This window comes from Gallinula chloropus (assembly GCF_964237585.1).
Source record: "Gallinula chloropus genome assembly, chromosome: 4".
NCBI classification, from domain to species: domain Eukaryota; kingdom Metazoa; phylum Chordata; class Aves; order Gruiformes; family Rallidae; genus Gallinula; species Gallinula chloropus.
The window spans coordinates 58,269,698-58,294,468 of NC_140088.1; the positions used below are offsets into that span (position 1 = coordinate 58,269,698).

Sequence of the window (24,771 nt, forward strand, 5' to 3'; positions counted from 1 at the left end):
ATTTCAGAATAAGTTCTTCCCACCTTGGGTGTTGTAGTACTAAAGACATTTTAAGTTTTGCATCTTTTGTGTTTTACTGAAAGCCTTGCGCTGGACTAGAGCATTTAGAAGAGCACATAAACACTGCATCTTTCTGCTTTCTCCAAGGAAAGAAAATGCATGCACAGGCTTATAGACCGTAACTTTGTGTTGCCACTACCAGCAGCAATAATAGTAATTTCCTGAGCACAGATTTCAACTCTTCTGACGGGTCAGAACAGGCCTACTTCATATGGCAGCTTTGCTGTTCAGCCTGGCCAACCCCAGAGTTTAAGTACAATATATGGAAGTGACTCAGGAAAGTGGCTGAATGGATCAACACACAACTCACAAGCATGACATATCCACTGCAGAAGCAACTGCATGATTACACATGTTAACCATGCATTCAGTTCAATTTACGTTTTGGTAGTGCATTAATCCATTGCTAACATTAGACGACCTGCTTCAGCACTCTCACTGCTAACTCTCAGGCTTGTCCATCTATATTTACAATTGTGTATAGCTGACTTCTGCCACCTCTGAGCTCTAGACTTAACATACACAATGGCAATGAGGTCACAAAAGTGAATTTCTAGCTTTGGTCAGAACAGCTGGCTCTAAGTTATAAAACAGATTGCTCTTGATCAATACTTGTAAACTCCTTTAATTTTTTAAGCTGTAGTTCAGAACATGAGTGTGTCTTTTTCATGTAGTACTACATTTAGTTATAAAAATGTAATTCTCCCAGAAAAAGACCGCATTTCCCTACTGAGCACATTATGCCTCTAACAGCAGAGATATCTCTGTTTCTGAGATGCTGCAGTAATATAGTGACAGCAAAGCAGAGCTCTTCCTATTGCTTTACATACCCAGTTATCCTCTCTACCTTCGGTTCAAAATCATTTCACTCACTGCACCACCTATGAATGATATTAATGCTCTGAACTGAAGGTGACTTCAGTTCTCTGGTGAGAAAAATGATGAAACAAGAAAAAAAAATTGAAGTGTTTGAAGTCTTACAAAAACTTGCTATACATCACCACACTCCATAAATATTCACATCAAAATGGATTTTTATACTGCTTTCCACAGCTGTAATTTATTTAGGTATTGTTGGTATTTTAGAATACCATAAAAGGGCTTAAATCTCCTGGAAAGAGAGCTAAATACCATTTCCCCCTTCACCTTTTCCCAATATCGTCATATCAAGTATCTAATAAAGAAGGAAACTTGCTCTAATGTCTTTCAGAGATTTCTCACTATCCCAAAAATAGAATGGTTACAAGTTTAAGGACCAGCTGAAGAATTAGAAGAATAGCAAATGGTACACAGACTTCCCATTAACTATGAAGGGTTTTTTTTATACTATGTTTGCTCATAGCAAACATCTAGAACCTGCAATAATTTCTTCCATGTTTTATAAATAAAATGTATTCTGCTAGTTCCTAACTTTGTCCATCTCTTCAAAAATAAGATAAGCATACAAAAATATATTGGCAATACCACAAGAAGATGAAAAGAAATATAAGTGCCAAGTCTCAAAGTCTTCAGTCTGTCACATGTTTTTATTATAACAGCATACATCGCTTCCTTTGACATAAGCATTTATCCAGTGCTATATCAGTTGTCAAATGAAGCACTACGTGGTTTTGATCCTCAGTGTGCAGTATTACTTTACAACACTGTAGAGACAGTCTTTTTCTCTAATATGTAAAGAAAATTCAGCTGTTGCTTAGCCTTACTCCAGATCTATGTCATCATATACATCTTTACAACATAATTACAGGTTTGGTGAATAAAGAAGCTCCCCTTGCAAAATAAAGGAAGGCAGTCAAGCAACAGAGTCCAGGGCCTACAGATGACAAGCTTCAGAAAGAACCCCACACAACCTGGTATCTTTTAGGGTGCTTCTTCACTGCAGTACAGCTGTTTAGACCTACTCTGGATTCTGAATAGAAATCCAGCTACAGGAGCCCAGACCCCAGTAAAGAATGATCCACCCCACTTCTTTAGCACATTGTGCAGCCTGGACAAGGCGTGAGAGTCCCACAGCTATGCTGCTTTGCCACCCAAGCTGGCTGATGTTAACAACAACCCAAGTACATCTAAACAACAATGCAGTTTGTGAGGCCGTGACTCTCAAAGGATGTCACTGTCACATAAGTTTCTCTGTAGCCAGCTCTCTAATTAACCATAAGCTAATCAACTATGTGGCCACAGCCCTGTTGCCCATGAGACGCTGCTAGTGAATAAAACTATTCATTTCTTCTTTAAGGGAAATGTTACCTAGGAAAGGGAACTATGACGAAGGTGCCTGGGCAAGATGCAGTAGGGAGCTATATTACCAACAGCAGCTCACAAAAGAAAGAGACATACAGTAGTTAAACTTGCAAGCAAAGCTATTGCTCAGCTGTCTAACTGCCTTTAAGATTCATTTGTCTGAAAAGATTTGTGTTCCTCCTTTTACGTATGCCAAGGATGGAGCCTCCGGTGAAGGGGGAGGAAGCAACATGTTGTTGATAAATGACACAAAGATTCCTAAAGAATACCCAACACGGAAGGGAGGTCAGCAGAAAGGCTTGAGCACTGTAGTACTCCCCATGTGTAGTGCTCAAATGAGACAGAACGTGGCCTTTACAAGAAGTAGGCAGGATATTATGGAGCTGTTTGACTGCACTATTTCCCCCCCTGCCCGCTGGGATGCTAAACATAGCCTGATTCTCAATTAGTTCTCCTTCACAGGTGTCTGTCAAACATTGAAAACAACTAGTGACTCTTTGTCTAAAAAGAAAGTCCTCTACAGCAAATAGAAAGCAAAGCACTAGTTTCCCCAATAAGGCAGAGGCCATTCTTCAGCAAAACAAACCCCACACTCTGACATGTCCAAACAGAAACCAGACTAAAATATCCTTCAAAGTCCAGGCAAATAAGAGCAAGACATGCTTTTAATCAGAGGACAACATAGATTTTTGCAATCCAGAACAATCGCTTTTAGCCCTGTAATGATTAAATTTCTTATGATAAATACCAAGTAATCTGCATGCAAACCGTAGTTAAAAGAAGACATTATAATGTAAGTAAGACTTGTCTGAAAGGGAGGCAATTCAGGATTAATACCTAAATTAGAGATCAAAGTAAGAGACAATGCTTTACTCCTTAAGGGATTTTGAAACAGTCGTTCTGACAAATAAATTAAGATTGCTTTAACAGCATGGGACCTGCATAAGATAGCAAAGTATAACCCCTTCATAAGGGATTAGTAAGTATATATATGTTTCTATCTTCTCACATAAACACTAGAGTGCAGAAATAATAAAATCTCTCTGATCAAGGGTTGTGTCAGAGGACAAGTTTCAAGGAATCTAACCACCCACGAGCATTTTGGATTCGTTTACTCACATCTTGAAGAAATAACCTTTACTCCCAAATTTCTCCAAAACACGTATCTCAACAAAAAGAATTCTGTCAGTACAGTCTTCAAAAAAGTAGTGTAACAAATACCAAACTGACTGTAGCTGCTGTGACGTCCTTTAGATATCATTTTAAAGGAGCATATATTTTTATATTTCCAGTTTCTTGAAAATCAACTCATGTCCTCAAAGATCCTGGACCATAATTATTTATCTAAATTATTAACTCAGAGATTTACAAAAGGTCTGCAGCTTGTATTTTGAGACAGATCTAAAGGGGGGAGCATTCAGTGATTTCTGAAGAGCAGTACAGCCCAGCACACAACATGCTAAATGATAAAGTTGAATCCTTACACTATGAAGAGACTGACACGTCTCACAGGAGTTTCTTCAAAGGTGAAAGGCTGCTGCTCACACTTTACAATACTATGTTTGAAACCACTATGGTTTTGATGTGTTCACATATAGAGTCGTAACTGACTTCTTCCCAGAGAAATCATTTCTAAATTATTTCAACTCCTTTGTACATAGAAATACTAGTTAAGGATTAAAAGGAGAAAAAATATCCTTCATTTGTCTCTATAGAGAGATTCCTTGATAGATGGAATGACCTAGGTACTGCTGCTCTTCATCTCAGTGTGAGCACTTTCAGATCTCAAAGTTGAAACCAGTGCCAGCCTACTTATTTTTTCAAGTAGTTCATTAACCATCCTGCAGTCATCAATCCTCAGCTTTTGGTCTTCAAAAAAGCTGAGATAATACACTTCTTAACTCATCATAATGAAATTCTGTACTCATCCCTCAGAAATCAATCTTAAAGGCAACAGGAATTCAGATTGAAGTGTCAGCTTTACCTTGTTTTGAACATTTGAACTATATTTCAGAAGACAGATTTTATCAATTTAGTTCAATATATTTCATTTCGGTTTCATAGTCAACATAACAAAAATACCCAATAAAAATATGGTTGATCACAATCATTAAAGTGACCGTAACTGTACTAGAAACTTTACTATCCTATGGAAGTCAAGTACAACAACAAAGAAAAGCATTTTAAGTGTTTTGTTTGTTTTCAAAGACCTTTGAATCACCTCAGGTCACGAGCTAGTCATGTTGCCTTCCAGTGTCATGTGGGATTTTGTGGTGTGGCACTTCATAGAATTCCAGATTTTTCAGGCCCTGCAGGAGAACCTCATTTTTAAGTCAAATCTCACCTTAGGACATGCATTTCAAAACACCCAAATAAGGGTGGCTGACTTCAGTCTTCTATTTATTAGATGCTTTGCTTTTTATGGAACTTCTATTTCCACATATGCAGATTAAAAAAAGTCCACTGGGAAATGTTTTATAACACGTAAGTCCTACCGCAATTATTTCTATAGGCACATTTAAAGATGTATTTAGCAACTCCTATTTGAAAGGCAAACGTTGCATTAACGCAGTGCAGTACTATTAGAGTCAAAAAAAGCCAAGAGCTATCATGCTTTAAATCACTTAAAAACCTTTCAGTCAATATATTATTGGCCTAATGAAACAGAATTGGTTTAGGTCTGTCTGGTCAATACCATTCTGCACAACAAGTAGCATGAACTGCACAACTAGCGTAATCCCTAAATAACTCACCTGCTTTTTTCTATACTCTGATATATTCTCTTTTGGAATAATAAGGCAACTTTATCTTCAAGGAGAAAGGCATGCAGGAAAAGACGTGCGAGGAATTCTCCAGACAATTCTTCATGAAGCATTTTATAGGCTGGGCTAAAGGTTAGGAAAAGACCAGCAAAAAGTGACAGTAAAAAGTCGAGCGTAAACTCACAAAAAGACAGAGATGTCCATGAGTGGGTTTTAAATAGAATACTGGAAGCCTCCACACACCTGCTGCCCAGCTTTGGAGGTATTTAAGGTCTCCAGGTATTTAAGCTTTCAGCTGTAAGAGGTCCCTGCATGCTTGCAGGTCGGCTTCTGGGCACATCCCGGTTGCCTCAGCCTTGAAAATGCTGAGCAGCTCTGAGCCTCTCTGGCCCTGTCAGAACTTTTAAACCACACACCTATCTTGACAGTCTGAGGCTGGCAGGCGGTGGCAGGGCACAGCTGCTAGTCCACACGCTGCAAAAACATCACTGCTGATTTCCTTCACAGCAGACCCAGCAGGAAGGCTGAAGGAAAAACGATGCCAGTGCCCCTTTTAAATTCAACGGAGCACTGGACCAGAAAGAGGCCAGAAACAGGGCAAACCCACAGGTTGATCTTTCTGCCCACCTCTAGCATAGCAGCTACAAACCACAAGAAGTTGCCAGTTATCACCAAAACAGTGTATACAAGCAGATACTCAAGTCTTCCTCTTGAAGCTGTCCCACCTTGATTTAAAAAAAAGAAGCAGGGGGCTGGGGGGGGGGGGAGGGAAGCACTAATAAGATATTATCTCTGGACAAAAGCATTCACAAAACTTTAATTCCACATTTGTTCAACAGTTTCCAGACCTAACTTGTTCTTTGCCTAAGAAGCAAGGCAATTCAGGCCTCTGTTATATCCTTATTGCAAGCCAATCACTAACAGCAAGGTCAAAACCTCAAAAATCCTACCAGAAAGTTACATGACAAATCCATTTTACATAAATTCCAGAGTCATTTTTGGGCTTATCAAGTCCAACCTCCTTTGCCCAATCAGGGTCAGCTACAGCAGGTTGCCCAGGACCACATGCAGTTGGGTTTTGACCATCTCCAAGGATGATGACCTTCTTAGCTTATCTGTTCCAATATTTGAGTACTCTCACAGTAAAATAAGTCTCTAAATTCTGATTGAATTTCACCTGTGTTTAACTCCAGGCCATAGTTCCTTGTTCTTTCACTGGCTGTAACTGAGAAGCTGGCTGCCTCACCTCCAATCTCTCCCAACAGGCATTTCTGCACATAGATAGGATTCCCCAGGAGCCATCTTTTCTCCAGGCTGAGTAGTCCAAGCTCTCTGCTTCTCCTCATACAGCGGATATTCCAGTTCCTTAATAAACTCCTGTCCCTTAATCATAAACGTTACTTTCAGCATCCCAGCTGAAACTGTCCGATAATGCCACAAGACAAGCTGTTTCTTGTACCTGCCTGAAAGAAATCTCAGGACTGAGGGGCATTGGACAGCAGCTGAGAAAACTAAAATTTCAGCCACAAAACATGAAAACAGGAATACTAAAAATGGCTCTTAGGTAAACTCAGTGGTATACACAATTATTTTATTTTAAATAGATAAAGTTTAAAATTGTAATGCTACCAGACATTGCAGTTTGATGAGGAAAAAAGCCCTTCTACCCGAAGAAGCAGTGTAGTTTTAAAGGATTAATGAAAATATAGTTTATTCTTAGCAATGAAGTTGTGGAGCAGAAAGCTTTGGCTGCTGAATCTAGTGCTGAAAACATTCTGCAGTCAGGGTATGCCTCTAAGGCTCCTTGACAATAGCATGGTTAAGGAATGAGACAAAAAAAAAAAAATCAATTACATCCTGAACAATTAAAAGTTCAGCTTCCTGGGAAGTAGGCAAAGGTTGGAAGGTGGTGGCAGTGTCAGGACTGCCATCCAAATCTCTGCTGTCACTAAGGAAGCCTTACAGAGCTTTATATATGAGAAAAGGTGTAACTTATCCTTACTTGGATTTTGTGCTCTGTGTACAAATGTCTACAACTGAAATGACTCTCCATAAGGATCTACAAAGTCCTTTTCATTCAGACCCATTTGCTGGATCCATAGAGGAATCAGACACGGACTAATTACCAGGTTAGCATAAAGCCATCAAGTCATGTAAGAGCTGTACCTGTGGACATGCTGGTCACGCAGTGGGAGCGTGGGCTCAGTGCCAGCCTCATCTAGGAAGATGCTGCCTGTAAAAACTCCTTCCACAGCAGAGAACTGCTAGGTGAGTCACTGTTCTCCCCAACTCAGCCAAACTCACACATACCTGTCCCACTGCTCTAGCACCCTACAGACTAAAGGTACACACATACATACAAACACACTCTAACACAGACCAAGTCTCACAGTATGAGATATGGGAGGCCTGCTAGGGAACCCAAAGTTGACAGCATAAGGTTCAAAAATCTAACTGGGAAGACCACATAGCTTGGCAAGACATATAGGAGAGCGTGCACAGTAAGAGATCTATTTTGGGGGGAGAAAAGCAGGAAGAGAAAAATAATGAGGAAAAAAAGAGTAGCAGCATGTGCCAAAAATAACTTCTCTCTAACTTAATGATCTTTAATTCCACATTCCTATGAACCTAAAAAATACCCTGGAAACACAAGTTTTCAGTTCATCAGAATAATTTAAAAGTTTATGTCACATTCATTAGAACACCTGCTATTCCAGGAGCTATTTCAGAAGCCAAGCATTATGCTTGTAAAAATACTAAAGGGCAAATGAAGGTTCCCATTGATTTTTTTGTTATTTTTTTTTTAATATTTATATGAGAAAAAAAAATAAGATAACATAATTCTGTCAAAATTGAGCAACATCTGTACCTTCATCTATAATCCTTAAATAACTCTGGAACCCTTTTCTTCAGTAACTTTCAGTAAGCCTTAAAAGTTACAAAGGTTTCTGACTGCTTTGAGTATTTTACCTCAGAAACTACAATGCAGGCAAAGCAGCATGAGTACCTTTATTGGCAAGGAATGAGGTAGATTAACATGTTCTAAGACTGAGCTTTTGCAATTAATCTGCTTCTATACCCCACCCCACAAAAGCATTACATTTTTCAGTACACACAACCTTATCCCTTTGAAATTTTGGATAAAAGAAATTTTGTAAACATAACACAACATTTATGAAGTTAATGAGGAAAAAATGTGAAGTAGACACAGAAGCATCATTTTCAATATCAAGAGGAAACTGGTAGGCTTTTTAGTGATATCAATTTATTTATTTAAGATTTGAAAAAGAGAAGTCCTTCCTAGTTTTATCCTCCTTTTTCTTGGCCTTGTAAATGCAGGTGTTTGCTAACTCTGACAAGATTTAAGAATCTGTACATTTTTGACAGAGTTTAATCCTATGATCTGCTGCATCACTCGAGAACTAAGATGATAAAACCCTGTATCCCAGAATGGTTAAATTCCTTCCCGTCCCCCTCCGCGCCCCCCCCCCCTCCCCAAAATCTTTCAACTGCTAAACAGCTTTTCAAATTCAGGTACCTACAAAGTGCTCTCTAAACAGATTAGCCATAGGTATTAAAAATTTATCTCCAGATAAACGTTTATATCAAAACTGTGAGAATCCTTATTCTACTATACTCAAAAGTTTCTCTTACTCACAGTCCTGATTTATACAAGTTTGTAATTACAAGGCTGTCACCCACTTTTCTCCTGGTAGTTCAAATACTTTTTTTCTTAAAAGCAAAAGCTTTCAGAAATAAGAGATACTTAAATTTCATAGAATAGAATGGAAGCTTCCTGAAACCCAGTTTGTAGCTGGGTTTACTAATATTGATGTCCCTAAACATCATCGTGCTACTTACTCCTCACATCAATGCACCAGTGGATTCCTCTACTCCATCATATTGGAATACGCTCAATCAGTAATGATTTACTCCCTTATGCTGGTTCATCATGTGCTCTGACCCACTTCAGAGCAAAGAAACATCCCTGCATTTAATGAGCCCGCTGTGGTGACTACCTGCTGCATTGCAGGGTGTAATACAGAACTTTAATCTCAATAACCTACACACAAAGAAAGAATTGAGGCAAGTCAGAGCTTTTTAATGAATATCATTAAGTAGCAACGGATGCTGACAGCTTGAAAATATTTCTGTGGCTACTTCTATCAAGAATTACTTCTTAATGACACAAATTAAGTAGATAAGTCACACAGTTAACATAAATGAATAATGTTATACTAGATATAATGGGTCTGTCAGCAATGAAATAAGTTTTCACATATATGAACTACATAAATAGAATACGTATCTATATAACTCTATATATGGATACATAGATATTCTACAAAGAAATTGCACCAGGTTTGCATTACAAGGTTGGGGTTTTTTTGGGGGGTGGGGGGAGGCACTACAGGGGTGGCTTCTGTGAGAAGCTGCTCAAAGCTTCCCTTATGTCCAATCAAGGGAATATCAGCCAGCTGGCACTATGGACTCACTACTGGCCAGTGCAGAGCCCCATCAGTGCCAGTGGCAGTGCCTCTGGGATAACATATTTAAGAAGGGAGCGAGAAAGCCCTGCACAAGTAAGAACGTGTGAAAGAAACAACTCCGCAGACACCAAGGTCAGTGAAGAAGGAGGGGAAAGAGGCACTTCAGGTTGTCCCCCTGCAGCCCAGGGAAGACAATGGGGAGTAGAGTTTCCACCTGGAGCCCAAGGAGGACCCCATGCCAGACCTGAAAGAGGCTGTGACCCCGTGGGAATCCTGCACTGCAGCAGGCTTCTGGCAGGACCTGCAGCCTGTGGAGAGAGGAGCCCATGCTGGAGCAAATTTGCTGGCTAGAATTGTGACCCCTTGGGGAACACATGCTGGAGCAGTCATTTAAGAACTGTAGCCTCACACTGGGAAAGTTCATGGAGAACTGTGTCCTGTGGAAGGGACCCCTTGGTGGAGCAAATGATGAGTGTGAGGAGTCCTCCCCCTAAGGAGGAAGGAGCAGCAGAGACAATGCATGATGAACTGACAGCAACCCCCATTCACCATACACCTGTGCCACTGGCAAGGAGCAGGTAGAAAAAAAATCACAAGTTAAGCCCAGGAAGGAGTAAGGGGGGGGGGGGGGAGGGCACTTTAAGATTTCGGGGTTTTTCTCATTACCCTACTCTGATTTAATCGGTAATAAATTAAACTAATTTTCCCAAGTCCAGCCCATTTTGTGCCCATGATGGTAATTGGTGAGTGATCTCTCCCTGAGGAGATGGAGTGACAAACGGGTTACGGTGGGCACCTGGCATCACAGGCAGAACACTAACTGAACACCTTCCCAAGTTTCATTACTGTGGATTTTTCAGTCTTTGCATATTCAGCAACGCAATTAGTAGGAATTAAAATTTAAGGTTCATGACAGCATGCAATGCAAATGAAGACAATCCCTACCCTGAAGCAATTGAAGGATAGATGTCTGAAATTGCAGTAGTACCTACAGATACATATTTGCAAAACTGGCCTATTTCTCTACGACTCAAACCTAGAATATCTGTAAAATCTGAACAACGATGTAAGTTTTTGAAAAGATTCTGCTCTTGAGCTTTCTGGTGTTCCCACACCACCACACCCCACACCTCCCCCCTCCCCAGTTTCTGAATATTTTTACAAATTATTTTCCCTGTATACATAACCATTCTTAAAAGATAGTTTACTACAGTGAAGATTGTAGGTTATCAAATTACAATGGTGTATTACATTATAAAGTGAGGCAACATATAATGAACTAAACTGTAAAGACAAATAGACAATATGGGCTGATGCTGTCAAATGGAATGGGAAAATCTACTGCAAGAGACAGACTGATGATGCTCATAACAGAAGAGTCATGAAAGACTGAAAGGCAGCAAGATTTTAAAGGGAAAACACGCAAATACATTCCCTTTGTATTTTGAGTTACTTCAGTGGTGTGATTGACAGTACTTTAGTGCAACAAATGGCCTAAAATTACCAAGTCATAGTAGTAATATCCAGACAGTTTTGGCAGTATCACCAAAAAAGCCAGTCCTTTTCTCTGACAGGGTATGCAGCGTGCAAAATTCAGGAGCAATGATTTACTTTTAAAGAGAAGCAGAGATTCAGAAAGCTGTCTATAAAAAAAAAAAAACCAAAAAAACCCCAAACAAAACCACCCCACCAGTCACTTTAAGTTTGGCAAGGGCTATGACAGAATCCCAAAAGCCTTCTGCAAAGCTAGCCATGTACTTTGGGAGAAGTGGACAAAAAGGACACAGAGTCTTGGCAAATACATCCTCAAATCACTTTTCAGCAGTGTTCACATAATGTCTGTGAATAATAAAGCAAGTGTACTATAAGAACGCACAGTAAGGAGACCCAGTTCTTCTCAGGGGTCACTAATTCAACGTCACTCAACTCTAAGCGCTCCCACTCATCAATTTGCTTGATATGCATTATCCTATTACCAAATAACATGAAAGGTGATGGGCATTCACTACCTTAGGACAGTTTTTGGAAGACAGTTTCACTAGTCACCTTAAACACACTCAAAACTGACAAAAATTAGCTTAAGGTCACCTACATAATGTGCATGGAAAAGAAGTCACCTCTGGGAGCTAGTTCAAAAACATGACAAGTCCTAGGTCAAAACCACTCAAGCCATGCCCATGCAGTCTATTAGACTGGGCTTAAAATTGATACTTCTGAGGGTGGAGGGGGTGGGGGAAACAGGGGGTGCCCTTTCTGCCAAAAAAAGTTCATCCCAGCAAAACTGTGTTCCTAAGAATAAAATATATTTACAGAATCGTATGCTTCAGTGCAAAAGTCTCAAAACAGAGACAAGTCCAATAAGTAGTTCCCAGAGGGAAAAAGAGCATTCTTTCCAATCACACGATGCCTTTTCTACTTAACTTCTTCTGTCCAATTTAACTTGTCTTTTATCTGGTTTTTGTTGTTGAGAAGAAACAGCATCTAGTATACATCAGTAAAGCTAGGAAAAGACAAAACACCTGGCAAGCTAGTTAGGTAGAAGATTAAATTTGTGTGGGATAAAACAAATTCACATAAAATTGATCAAACTGTTTCAACAAAAGAAGGTGAAAAGTAAAAATAAAATTTAAAGCAACAACCCCCCACTCTTCATTTTTGTATTTTTGCGAATATTGTTCCTAAAACAGCCAACAACTTCGAGGGATAAACATACCATAGAGTGACTCTTTAAGGTTGATTCATGGAGAAATGATCGCTTTTCTTTTTAAATTTACTCAAACACGTGATGATTACTTTTTTTTAGCTTGGCTAATACAACAAAGTATCAGTTATCCATTAACTCATAACAGGATGAAGCAGAAGAATAACCAAGTTACGTTGGAAAATTTTGCTAGGATCAGGAGTCTGACTCCAAGTTTGCAGTATGGATAAAAATAGTATTTCTGCTTATCGTTCTTTTAGGAACAGCTGCTGCTGAAAAATCTCCAGATTATGTTTCAGAATTGGAAAAATCATTTAGTCATGGTCTTTGAGCAGCATTGATGTACATTCAAGTTCAGTATGCATAGTTATATCTGCTTCAAGACTTTTTCCAAGGGATGCCATCACAGTATTACTCTGAGAAAAATAAATCAGTGAAGAATAAATCTTCTGCCTTTTAAGGTTGACAGCTCTTGTTTCAATCCAATGTTTGGTAAAATGAAAAAAAGATACATACCCTAGAAAATATAATTTCTAATTCTTTCAACTATTTGCTGAAGATTTTTTATGAATTCTGTGCTATTAATGAGGTTTTATAAAAGGACATAACTGAGATTTACCTCTATACCTTGAAAAGCACCCTGAGATAATGCAACAGGAAAGTCCATCAGACGTCATTGCCTTAACATACTTTCCAAGAAACTGAAGACTTCTGGAGATGTTAAACAGAATGAATTTTACCTGAATATGCCCTCAATATGGGCAGAGACAGTCCTTTCCACACAGTTCTTTAATTATACTATGCCTACAACTGCAATAGCTGTTGTTCTCTCTTCACAACTCTTATCAATTAGACAAAGTCAAGCCCACTGAAATGTGTCAAATGTAAATTCTACTGGTCACTGAGGAAGGCACAATGCTTCCTTTTAGACTATTTTTTCAAATGTATTTCTCCATATTAATATTTAATTTACTGAGTTCACGTCTGAGCACTGACTAGGAACTGTGTCTTCTACCCTGCTCGCTCATTTTTCTGCTTAGTGAGTTTTCTTGTGCTGCTTTTCAGTTCACCATCAAGTAAATGCAAACACTTTTCGAGGTGCAAGCTCTTAAAAAATTCAGGGTAGCATTCACCAATACACATAATATAATTTATTTCCCTTAACTATAACATAATACTTCAGCTAAGGTCACGTATCACAAAGTAGCTACACTGAAGTCAATGTGAAGTCAGGAACCTATGCCATATGTTGCTAGATTTGGGATTCAAGGTCTGGGATATTTTGAAGCAGCAACCAAAACAAGAAACTCCAAAATAAACATCTATTAAAGAACTAACCCTTTGCACTTCAAAGCCATGGGAAAGATTCTTATCAGCATCACTGTTAAACTGGTTTGTTATTTAGACCCAGAGTCTGTTTTTATTCCTTTTGCTCTGATCCTCCTCTCTTCTCAGTGCTCTGTGCAGACTGACACGTGCTACCTCCTAGTGCTTCACATAACAGCATGCAGGGCAGAACAACTTGAGAAACCAAACACGATAAAGTTTGAAAAGTAAAACCCATCAACAGTTACAAGGTTCAAAATTTAGCTGTATTTCCAAAGAGTCCCCAAGAACATAAAAAGCAGAAAACCTTAGTCAAAAGGAAGCTCTGACTCCAAAATAAGAAATGTTAAAAGTTTGGGTACACTCCCAAAAATGCTGGGTGGAAAGAGTTCTATCATTTGCTTCAACCAACCTGAGGAAAAAAACCCACACTTTACTGAATTTGAGAGTAAAATAAGGCGGCGGTGATATTTTGGACCTTTTGTAAAGAGAACACTTTCCAGAGTGTTATGGATGCTGAAGGCAGCAAATTACCTACTACAAGAGAATACAAGTCCCCAGAAACACTTTAATAACATTATTTTAAGATTTAGTTATCAGAACTTCAAACACTGAAGTGCAGTGTTTAGACATACTGTCCCTAAATAAAACTCATATTACACAGCACTCAAATATTATTAAAACACTATTTAGTTAGCTATTCTGTTTTAATTACTAGAGAGTTCCATTTCTGGATGTTGTTTATTAACCAACTAGTGATAGAAGAGCTACAAAGTACTATTATGTGATGACTGACCCATTTTATCATATAATTAAAAAGACATATATGTTAACTGAGAGAAGCAAACATCTGTTAGTATAAATATGTCTACTAGTTAATATTTATGTAATACATAGAAACAAAATTACAGATATAAACCATTATTTCTGGGCTAGAGACAGGTTTTATGGGTTAACTGTTTTGCCTTCCAAATCCTAAATGATGCAGACCAGCCTAATCAAGCTCTCTTACAGAGCTGGGTTACCTAAGTTAGGCAGAGCAGAGCAGTGTGCTCCCTTACAGCAAATCTCTCTCTCATCCCTGCTAACCACACTATGGTTTGCCTCACAAAGAGGTATTAGAAGTACTTGATAAGCTCAAACTAACTTCAAGTCTTTAATTTGACATAAGTGAAACCTTCAAAAGATGAGATCAGCCAACCAGCGCCCTTGGCCTGAGAGCAGCCAAGGGGCATCTATCCGGCTCTGCTGGCACAGCAACACCGTGTGTGCTCTCCAGATGCACGGAGCAGGCTGTTAGATTGAGAGGATCTTCCAGCCATACCAAAACCAAGATGAACAGCATAGAAGGCATCTTGACTGACTGCTGTTGAGAAAAGTATTTTAACTTAGCTTATTGGGGCAAACAGCAACATCCTGTCCATCTCACTTCTCAGCGAAAGGCCTCTGCTGCGTGCATGTATGTCTGCACACCCACAGGGAGCACGGTGCTGGTGAGCAAGGCTGGCTGGAGCTAGGAAGTGCCAGCATGGGCATGTTGATATTTCAGAAAGAAGGTAACTGTTAAAATAAAGTTGGAAGTCTGCTGTGGACCAGTCAGTCACTGAAGGGGAATTCCCCTAACACAAATGTGTTATGCTTAAATTTTCTTTATTACCTTAGCATCAAGGCATTAAGAATCATAGAATTGTAGGGGCTGGAAGGGACCTTGAGAGATCATTGGGTCCAACGCCCCTGCCAAAGCAGCTCCCTAGGACATATCACTCAGATAGGCGTCCAGACAGGTCTGGAATATCTCCAGAGAAGGGGACTCCACCACCTCCCTGGGCAGCCTGTCCCAGGGCTCTGTCACCCTCACTGTGAAAAAGTTCTTGCGCATGTTGGTGTGGAACTTCCTGTGCTCCAATCAGCTTTATGTAGTTGCCTACACTATCAAATAGCCCTGGTTTACAACACTGGCCAGGAATACCAGTCCAAACCAGGAGGTTTACACTGTTACTCTTATCTGTTGCGTGAGCAGTGAAGTCAGTGTGTAAGATCACTCTCAGAGCTGCCACCACTCAATAATGCTGCAAGACAACCACAGAACAAACTCCTGCAGAAACAACCAAATGCAAAACAAATACTGACACCATGAGTGAACAGAGCTCTGTCCAGTGTGTGCTCAAACTAGTCTGAAAAAGGCTTTACATTTTATTTGTGCTTCAGCCTCCTGGGATACATTTATCATTGAAAGAAGCTTCTCCTTAACTATGGCTCATCTAATTTGCAGTCACCTCCTGTAGTGCCTTCCTCCCTCCCCTACGCCATACCAGGGTCATTCTGGGAGTTTATCATCATTGGAGCATAGCAATTACAAGCTACGCCAAAATACTATTTTCATATAACCTACAAAATGTGTATAGAAAGGCACAGGAAAGTTAAAATAGCTCTTAACTATTATAGCCTGCTAATTCCCCAAGCGAGAACTAGGCCTGTCTCCCATGCCAACATTTAACATAGTCCCTAAAGAAAAAGCATTCCAAGTTTTTGCAACACTATAAGCATTTAGATTTTAAGCAGCATACAGGTAAAGCTACCTGGGTACAGTTAAGTAGTTAAAAATCATTGTGCCAGACAGAACTGCAACTGCTGCAAAGGGCACAGCTTTGGGGCATCAGCTTTTAAATCGGCACAAGTACAGCAGTGCACAAGACAAACGTAACCTAGCTCAAAGGACAGGGCCAGGAAAGAGACTACCGTGGTGGAATAAGGTGTGTCACTGATGCCACCCTGTTTGCTGTGTTGCGGGGGTTCTGAGGAAAAGTTATTTGTAGTAATACCCTGCTTACAAATGTGCCTACTTACCTCTCCCGTCTCTCACACACATACACACTTTTGCAACAGATGTTTTAAATTATTTCTCTGAGTAAACAGATACTGCATAACACTGAGTAAGTTTTTCAGTGTACAGCTGCACAACAAGATGCATATTAACAGGGTACACAAATACAAAACCTATAACAGACAAGTTTTAGTAATTTGAGAATGTATACTGTATATAGCATCAGGTATTTCAAAAGATAACATTGCTTGCAGCTGTGTTATTTTACCATGTACAGGAGCTGGATCTAATCATACAATCATTTAGGTTGGAAGAGACCCTTAAGAATATGGAGTCCAACCATTAATCAGCTACACCTAGCTATTATTCTGATTTCTAATATGGAATTAGTGTATCTAGTGCTTCTATAGCAAATAATTACTTCGCTATTTCAAAAGCTTCAAAGTTTTGGCACTAAAAGAGCGATCGGGGAGAATTTCTTCCCTGAAAGGGTATTCAAGTACTGGAACAGGCTGCCCAGAGAAGTGGTGGAGTCACCATTCCTGGAGGTATTTAAAAGGTGTGTAGACATTGTCCTTGAGGACACCGTCTACGAGGTGGACTAGGCAGGGTTAGGCTGTGGTCGGACTCTATGATCTTGAAGGTCTCTTCCAAGCCAGGTGATTCTACAAACAGTACCATTTGGACTGCAAATACTGTACACCTTTATCCTGTAAATACAAGTACACTGTCATTGAATTGGCTTTCTTGACTGTCTTGATTAAACAATAGAGGGGAAGGCTTGAGCTGATCGTGTACCTCCTGAAACAAAAGTTCTCTTAATATTATACACTATACTAATATATAGTTCTCATATACTAATTACTTACATCAGGCATAAAAAGAGAAAATTAGGTAAAAGTTATAAAAAAATATTAAAAAAATCAATGATTTTTATCTAGATAAAAGCTAGTTGTAAAGGGACAGTACTTTTACCTAAATCAAATATCTTTTCAAAAACTCTATCTTAAATGGTCCAAATAAATAGTATTTCATAAACAACATTCACAAACCTATTGGGCGCATTTTCAGCTTAGTAGAGCACCACAGCATTAGAGAGCTCAATAGATCTTTAGCCATTTCAATGAATTAAGAATCTGAAGTCAGCATTTTAAAAGACATGCACAATTATGACCCCTACCTAAAGGACCCAGAGTTCCTTTTTATAAAACAGTTAACAGAACACATTGTGTAATACTGCATATATAAACTCTTCAAGTACACAGACCATTGCAATTCCAAGAAGTCAGAAGTGTTTCTTACCAAGACTGAACTCCAGTTTTGGCTCATTTGCAGTTCTCTGAATACCTTTTAAGGTTAAGAAAAAGAAAAAAAAAATATTAGAAATAACCTCATTTCAATGACTAGCTTTTTAACACATAGGCACATGAAAGTTGTACTAATTCATACCTCTAACTACCTGCAACTGACACTAGAGCAACATTTTCTGTTCTCTTTTTAATCAAGACTTTCTGTACTAGGAAAGGAAATTAAGGAAAAAATATCCTAGCCTTTCATGGATGGGAACTTGTATAATATTCAATCACAACACATATACTGTTGGAAAAGTATTCAATTTAACAACTCATTTTTAAGTAGGTATGTCATCACATTAGAAATAAAAAACATATTCTGTGAAATTATGTAAATCGGGTTAATACAATAAAACTGTTATTGACCTACATATAAATTCTAAAACAAGAGAGCCTAATTCATCCTGTTGGAAAGTAGTATATGCATTCCTTTTCTCATATATCAAGGACAATAAGAACATTTTAATTCCCTCCATCGTGGAATTATGTTCTAGTGCATATTTTACTGCAAAGAACAGGGCTTTTTTCTTGCTGCACTACAATAAAGAGCGAAGCACAGAGATGCAACAACAGAAACGCAGGAAGGACAGTCAAATAATACTAAGTTGTTCACCCTTTGCAAGAAGTAATTGCATCACAACTACAGTTGTAGAAATTAAATTGTCTCTTGTTAACAGTTGTGTGTTGTCTCCAGTGAGCATTAGTAAGTATCTGCCTGTATTGGCATAATTGGTCAAACGGGAAGGGACAAGTTGGTATGTGGACTGGAATACAAGATTTTTTTTTTTAATAATAATATGTGGGGGTTTTGGGGGGGTTTGTGAGTTTTTGGGTGTTTTTTTGTTGAAGAACCACAAAACACACACTCACAGACCAAAATCTTATAGTTGCTATTGCTCCATGAAAACGTGATGTTGGTGACCAGGTCTACTTTTACACTGTTCTCATTACCATAGCTAATCATGCAAGTCTGTGAAAGAAAAATTGCAGCTTTGAAAGGCCTTGGTCAGTAAGAAATAATAAATAACCTTTTTTTTTTTTTTAATGAAGTAGAAAATTTGCAAGCTGAACTCTGCCACTAACAGAATCAGCATACTGGTGTGCAACATTTATGAATATGCTGGATATGAACTTGATTAAGTAACTGGGCAACTGTGCCCAGACTCCAATACACCAAACATGACTCAACACATGTCTACATGCTTTAAAATCCTCAGAATGCTTTTACATCACAAAGAATAAATCTGCACTTAAGTATCACTAAAGCTTTATACCTTTATGACAGTTATCAGGCTATATTTTAAACAGTAGTCCATATGTTCACACAGGACATGAGAGGAAAAGAGTATTTCTAGCTAAGCAATTTCTAAAGCTTATGAATAAGACAGCTTACAGTGGAAAAGTCAGAAACACAGTAATCACACATTTATGTTGATAATCATCAGGGGAACAAATCAAAATACATCAGCTAAAGCCAGTTTGCTTCCTCTACAACTGCACTTTATCAAGGAAGAAGTTAAACAGTGTGTTACTGCCTGTGAGAGTACCTGTACTGCTACAGAGAGCAGGCCATTTTTTACTGTACCACTCAATACAATGAGCATACACACACTTACTCGTAAATTGTGGGTCTCCCAGACTGTCTGCTTGGGATGAAGGGAGAAACTGCCGTGTTTCCTCTGACGACCTCTCCTCTTTGATTTCCATGATCAGCCTGCGGAGCTGCTGAATTTTATTCCGCAAACCTTCTGAGTTTGCCTCTCCCAGCGCCACAGCCCAAGACTCACAATCTGGCTTTGATGCAGCTTCAAGGTAAAGATCTGGCTCTCCACTCTGGAACTCTGCACTCAGAAAACACACAGTTTTTTAGGGACTCTGATTCAAAAGAAGGGTCACAAAAACATTGATGTTGCATTAAAGCCACCACACACACGTTTCTTCTCATGGTCACAGAACCATGCACCCCATCCACCTCTTGAATCAAACCCCAGTTCTTTCATACTTGGTGCAGTACTGAATCTAACCACAGAGTGGTTCCAAAAGCAATTAATGTATTACTAAGCTAGGCAGCAGAATCAAACATAAATGGGAAATCCTTTTTAGCACAGATTCTGCAGCCTAGCAGGTAGCTATCAGAGCTGCTAACTGGAACAAGAATTTAATTTAGCAGGGGCAGCAGACATGGTTCTGACAGACAGTGGGATTCAGCAGAATGAATGTGTCCATCATTTCTTCTATTAGCGCTCTCCTTTATGTTCAGCCTCTCATTCATCCTTGCCAGAATACTGCTCACCGACACACGCAGATAATTTAGCATGACATAGCTCCTCTGTGAAGGCTCAACAGGTTGCACGTGAGAGCTCCTGACCTCATTACTAGCCACGTGTCACTTGCTGTTCTGCCTGAAGTCTAATTGTTTAATGATCAAATTTTCTAAGAACAAAAGAGAAAAGGGGGACAAAAAAGCAGAAGCTCCCAAGGAATCGAGGTAAGTAGCAAGGGTCACTCATTTAATTAAAATCAGCAGAGGAAGAAAAAACACCTCTTAGGCATTTAAAATTCTGTGTTATAGATGGCTTCACAGAGTCACAAATTCAATGTGACATTTAGTGTGATGCACACTGAGAACAAACTGGGGAAGAAAAAAAAAAGAAAAATCAATGCTGCTTTAAAAGTTGTTACCAAGTGATTTAGAAACATAAAACTCTATAAAACACCTGTGCCATTGTATTAATAAGGACTGAAACATTTGGTTGGACATTAAAATCATTTTGACGTAAATAAGCTGCAGCTCATACTACTGATGACACACAATACTTAAATGTTTTTATATTTAGTCTAAAAACCCAAGTAACACAAAAATTTTTTTCAATACAAAGTGATCTTAAATCCCCTTTTACTAACTTGAGTATTTAACTTTGGGCACTTACCCACATATGCTATTCTAAACCCATTTGCACTTCATAAACTGAACATCTGCCACCTGAAATTAAGCCTGCTTTTATATGTTGGGGGGTGGGGAGGAACAGAAGATGCAAACCTCAAGTCTGGAAGCCTCTGAAGAACTGCACTGGCAGAAATCCCTGTAGAGGTGGAATGAGTTTTTTGTCTGGAGGTGATCTAAGTAAATCTGTGTGGCTGCAGCTGCTACCAAGAGAGCTGGCTAAGATTTTACTCACTAGTTAGACTATAGAATTCATGAGGAAAGACTGGGATGAAGAGCAGAAAGTATGGGAAACATCTTTCTGGCTTCATAGGCAATTTAAGTGCCAATAAGGATTCAAACTCTCACCTATAGCTCTGGCCAAGTCTGGAAACAAGGTCAGTTCTTGAGACAAGAACATTCAAAATCTGAAGGAGCTGCAGATGTTAATCAGATCCTTGTTTACACACAAAATACATATTTGTCTTGAGTGACCAAACCTGAACAAGCTGAGCTTTACTGTTTGTCAAAGATAAATTTAGAGATATGGAAGTTTTAGCCGTAAGCTCTTGTGTCAGCTGCTACTGCAACGAAGCCACAAGGGCAGTAACCTTCAAGAAGATTGGCTAGAAGAGCTAGCAACTTCTCTGCTCCTCTGATAAGATCTGGAAAAGTGCAGTCCTCTACTCCCCTCTATCACTGACACCACTGACTCAGAAGTCTGGGTTTATTTTATAGTATTTCAGAATTACCAGTGGAAAAAGGGAAGGAAAAAATGAGGCATGTAGTCCAACCACATCAAGACCAAACTTAACCAGCAGTCATTCTATTTTATAAAAAAAACCCCAAACAACCAAACCAAAAATTCATTTCAAAAAAAACCCAACCCCTGCCCACACCCCACCCCCCCAGAGGCATGCCAAACACCTACTTGTACTATTCAGCCTTTAAAAGCACAGGCAATTTTTAATAGAAGTGGTTTGGATATCCAAGATACTTTAGCTATGGAAAAACTGTCAGACAAAGAAATAAACACATCACTGCCAAGCTACAAATGTATCAAGGTGTTCTCTTCTTTTTGCTCTTTATTTTTAAATGCAAATAAGAAAAGTGATCTTGCCTTGAAATACCCTACCACTAGCTAGATGAAAAGCATCTGCTTTGGGAGGAAATCAATACTTTGCAATTGAAATCATGCTATTTATATTTACCTCTTAGCTGTGGAAATCAGACTGCCAAGCACAAAAGACATACTGAATCACCCTTAATATGCATGGAAGCAGAAATGGATAGTGAAATGCAGTAGGAGTGGGCATAATTCACTGTATTCTGATCTAACAGGTGCCAGTTTTGAGATCTGGAAATTCATTCTGAACTATCACTTCAAAACACTAGAGTCTGCTATATTTAGATCTTTGGAGTACTCTGACAGCTAAGTTAAATTCTGAAAAGCTGAAAATATCTGAAAAATATTCATCACTGCAAATGTAGAGGTTTTTTCTGCAGATCCAAGAGCTGACAAGTGATATATTTCCTGTACTGCTTCAGTGCAGGTAATGTTTACCTACAAACAATTCACATGCTAGAAGCAGCACAATGTCCAAAATGCACGTTGGCTAAAATGTCTGTTGCAATATATCTGCCTGTTCGTTTAAACAGAGATCATAATTTCTTTGCTCATCTCTCCCAGATTATGTTGACTATAATTTTAGATCACGTACATACAGTAAACTCTAAGAAGCTCAGACAATTCTAAGTTTCAGCAGGGAAATGAAAATAAAACTACCAGACCTACAACTGTAGTGAAGGCCTCAAATGGACAGTGGACATATCAGCAGAATTATATTCCTACTGAAGCATCCTAAGTGCAGGAGTAGGTCATAGGTGGACAAAAGCACTTCACAATTAAGGAGTTACTGTTAAAAATACAAGTATACAAACATCCTTTGTTATGCTCCCTTACTGCTAATATGAAATCTTAAGTTCAAGTTGGAAAAAAATCTTGACCTTTTGAAAACATTCACTCTTGACTTGAATGAGACCAGTTCCTTATCTGGTACGTGTTCCTAGCTTTACTATAGGGGTAACATTTTTAATAAGAGAACATGTGCGATCTAAGAATATATAAAACTCAGAAAATTTTCCTCTTACTTGGGAATTCACTATAGCAGAACAGTAATTTTCATCTTCGTGCTGGAACAGAAACCTAAGGAAGACATCCATACACTTAGACACAGTGGTTTTCTTTGCAAAACATTATATATAGTATATATCTATAAAGGGTATATAGTTGTATCTTGATCTCTTTTTCTTCCTGGACCAAAGAAGGTCTAGAACTGGGATTCTTCAACTTGGAAAAGATGAGGGTGAGTAGAGACCTTGTTCTCCACAACTACCTGAAAAGAGGTTGTAGTGAGGTGGTGGTTGGTCTATTCTCCTAAGAAATGTGCAATAGGACAAAAGGAAATGTTCTGAAGTTGTGTCAGGTGGAGGGTGGGTCAGACTGGATTTTAGGGCAATTTTCTTCACTGAAAGCTTGGTCAGGCATTGGAATTGGCTGCCCAGAGAGGTGGTGGGGTCACCATCCCCGCATATGTCAGAAAAACACGTAGACCTGACACCCTAGGACATTGTTTAGTTGACATGGTGCTATTGGACAGATGGTTGGACTTGATGATCTTCAAGGTCTTTTCCGGTCTTCAAGATTCTATGATTCTACGAACATCTACATAGCTACAAAACCCAACATATGACCTTTTCATAGCTTGCATAAAATCAAAAGGAAACAAAGGGAAAGATTACCAGATCCAGCACTAGGATGGACAGTAACCTGATAGAATTTGCCCTGACAGTTGATTTGTCTATATCTAATTGAAATCACCAACCAAATCAGTATTTTACAAAGCTTTGTCCTCAGCTTTTCGCAAGACATTTCATTTTTTTCCTGGAATCTAAGAGTGCTTAAATGCAGGAGTAGTGTGACTAGTACTTAAATTATGACAAGAGCAAATCTCAAGGTGTGCAAAGTCACACATGCTCGCATGAAGTCTTCATATTTTCCATTAAACATTAGTCTGCAGTTGAAATAAATAATCAGCTACCAAAATGTTTCTCATCATATATCTATACTGTTACTTCAGTTTTGAAATGTCCAGTTGAAAATAAATTAATGGTCATAGCTACCAGCCTCAGGATGGGGGTGTGTGGGCGTGTGCCTTTGTGGTCAGTAAGACTTTTTCCCACAGAAGCCAGAATAGAAAGTTATGGTCCCATAGGACTTCCACTGCTCAAAGAATTCACACACACACACCCCCCACACACACCCCCACCCTCTCCCCTGCCCCCCAGCTCAAACAGGACTACTGTCAAGTAAGGAAATAGCACAAAGATAAAAGACACTAGAAAGGCACTAGAAAGCCTTTTCTACCCTAACCCAACTATCTAAAATCAGAAGTGTATTTTGGTGTTAGCTCCATTACCATCGAATAACCTTTTTTGTCTATTATTTTCCAATACTTATATTTCCCAAGTTTTTCAATTTAACAATAGCAATTGCCTCTTTTCTCTGCAAATACCTTGATATTTCACTTTTTTTAAACAATGAAAACCAATTTCTTGTTAAAGAAGTCTTAATGGTGTCCCTCAAAGCATACCTGTTTGTAACTCTAATCAAACTCTTACACAGAAACCTGGGTTTCTGTGAAGCCAGAAATAATGAACTGAGTCACCAAAAAAAGTACAGGCAGTGATTGGAGTTGACCCTTGTCTTGCAAAAGACTGCAATTTAATGGAAAGGCTTTTAAAATATAAAATAATAAACCAAATATTTCCAAGAGAGAGAGAAAACACTTTGCTTTTAAAGCTTTTTCATGTGTTTTTTTTTTCTTTTCTTAAGAAGGCTTTATTATTTTATTCCACTAAACATGTGAAAGTTACAGGAAGACTGATACTCCATGGCTTGCTTTATTTTCATTAAAGTCATAAGCCTAAAATCATGTTTAACAGCATAAAAGAAGAAATTACTGGCAGGATTTAAATAAAAATAAGAGCAAAGCACATGTTCATTTCTCCAGGCTTGAAAGACTCCCCTTT

The 24,771-nt window shown here is 38.8% G+C and overlaps 1 protein-coding gene across 4 annotated transcripts in view; it reads right to left on the reverse strand.

Annotated features, from left to right (window-relative positions):
* The window catches only part of INPP4B (inositol polyphosphate-4-phosphatase type II B), a gene marked incomplete at its 3' end in the record, with an annotated part of 192,740 nt that extends 173,262 nt beyond the window's left edge, over positions 1 to 19,478 (reverse strand). For 2 of the 4 annotated variants that reach the window (XM_084263374.1, XM_084263372.1), the window contains exons 1-2: positions 19,373 to 19,478; positions 17,707 to 17,751 (exon numbers count right to left, since the gene is read on the reverse strand). In XM_084263374.1, the coding sequence (XP_084119500.1) occupies positions 17,707 to 17,751; positions 19,373 to 19,463 (136 nt within the window). In that variant the 5' untranslated portion in view covers positions 19,464 to 19,478. Of the gene's footprint in view, positions 1 to 17,706; positions 17,752 to 19,364 lie in introns of all 4 variants that reach the window. The other 2 variants (XM_084263375.1, XM_084263373.1) reach the window with 1 other exon arrangement.
* Between the last annotated feature and the right edge of the window lie 5,293 nt (positions 19,479 to 24,771).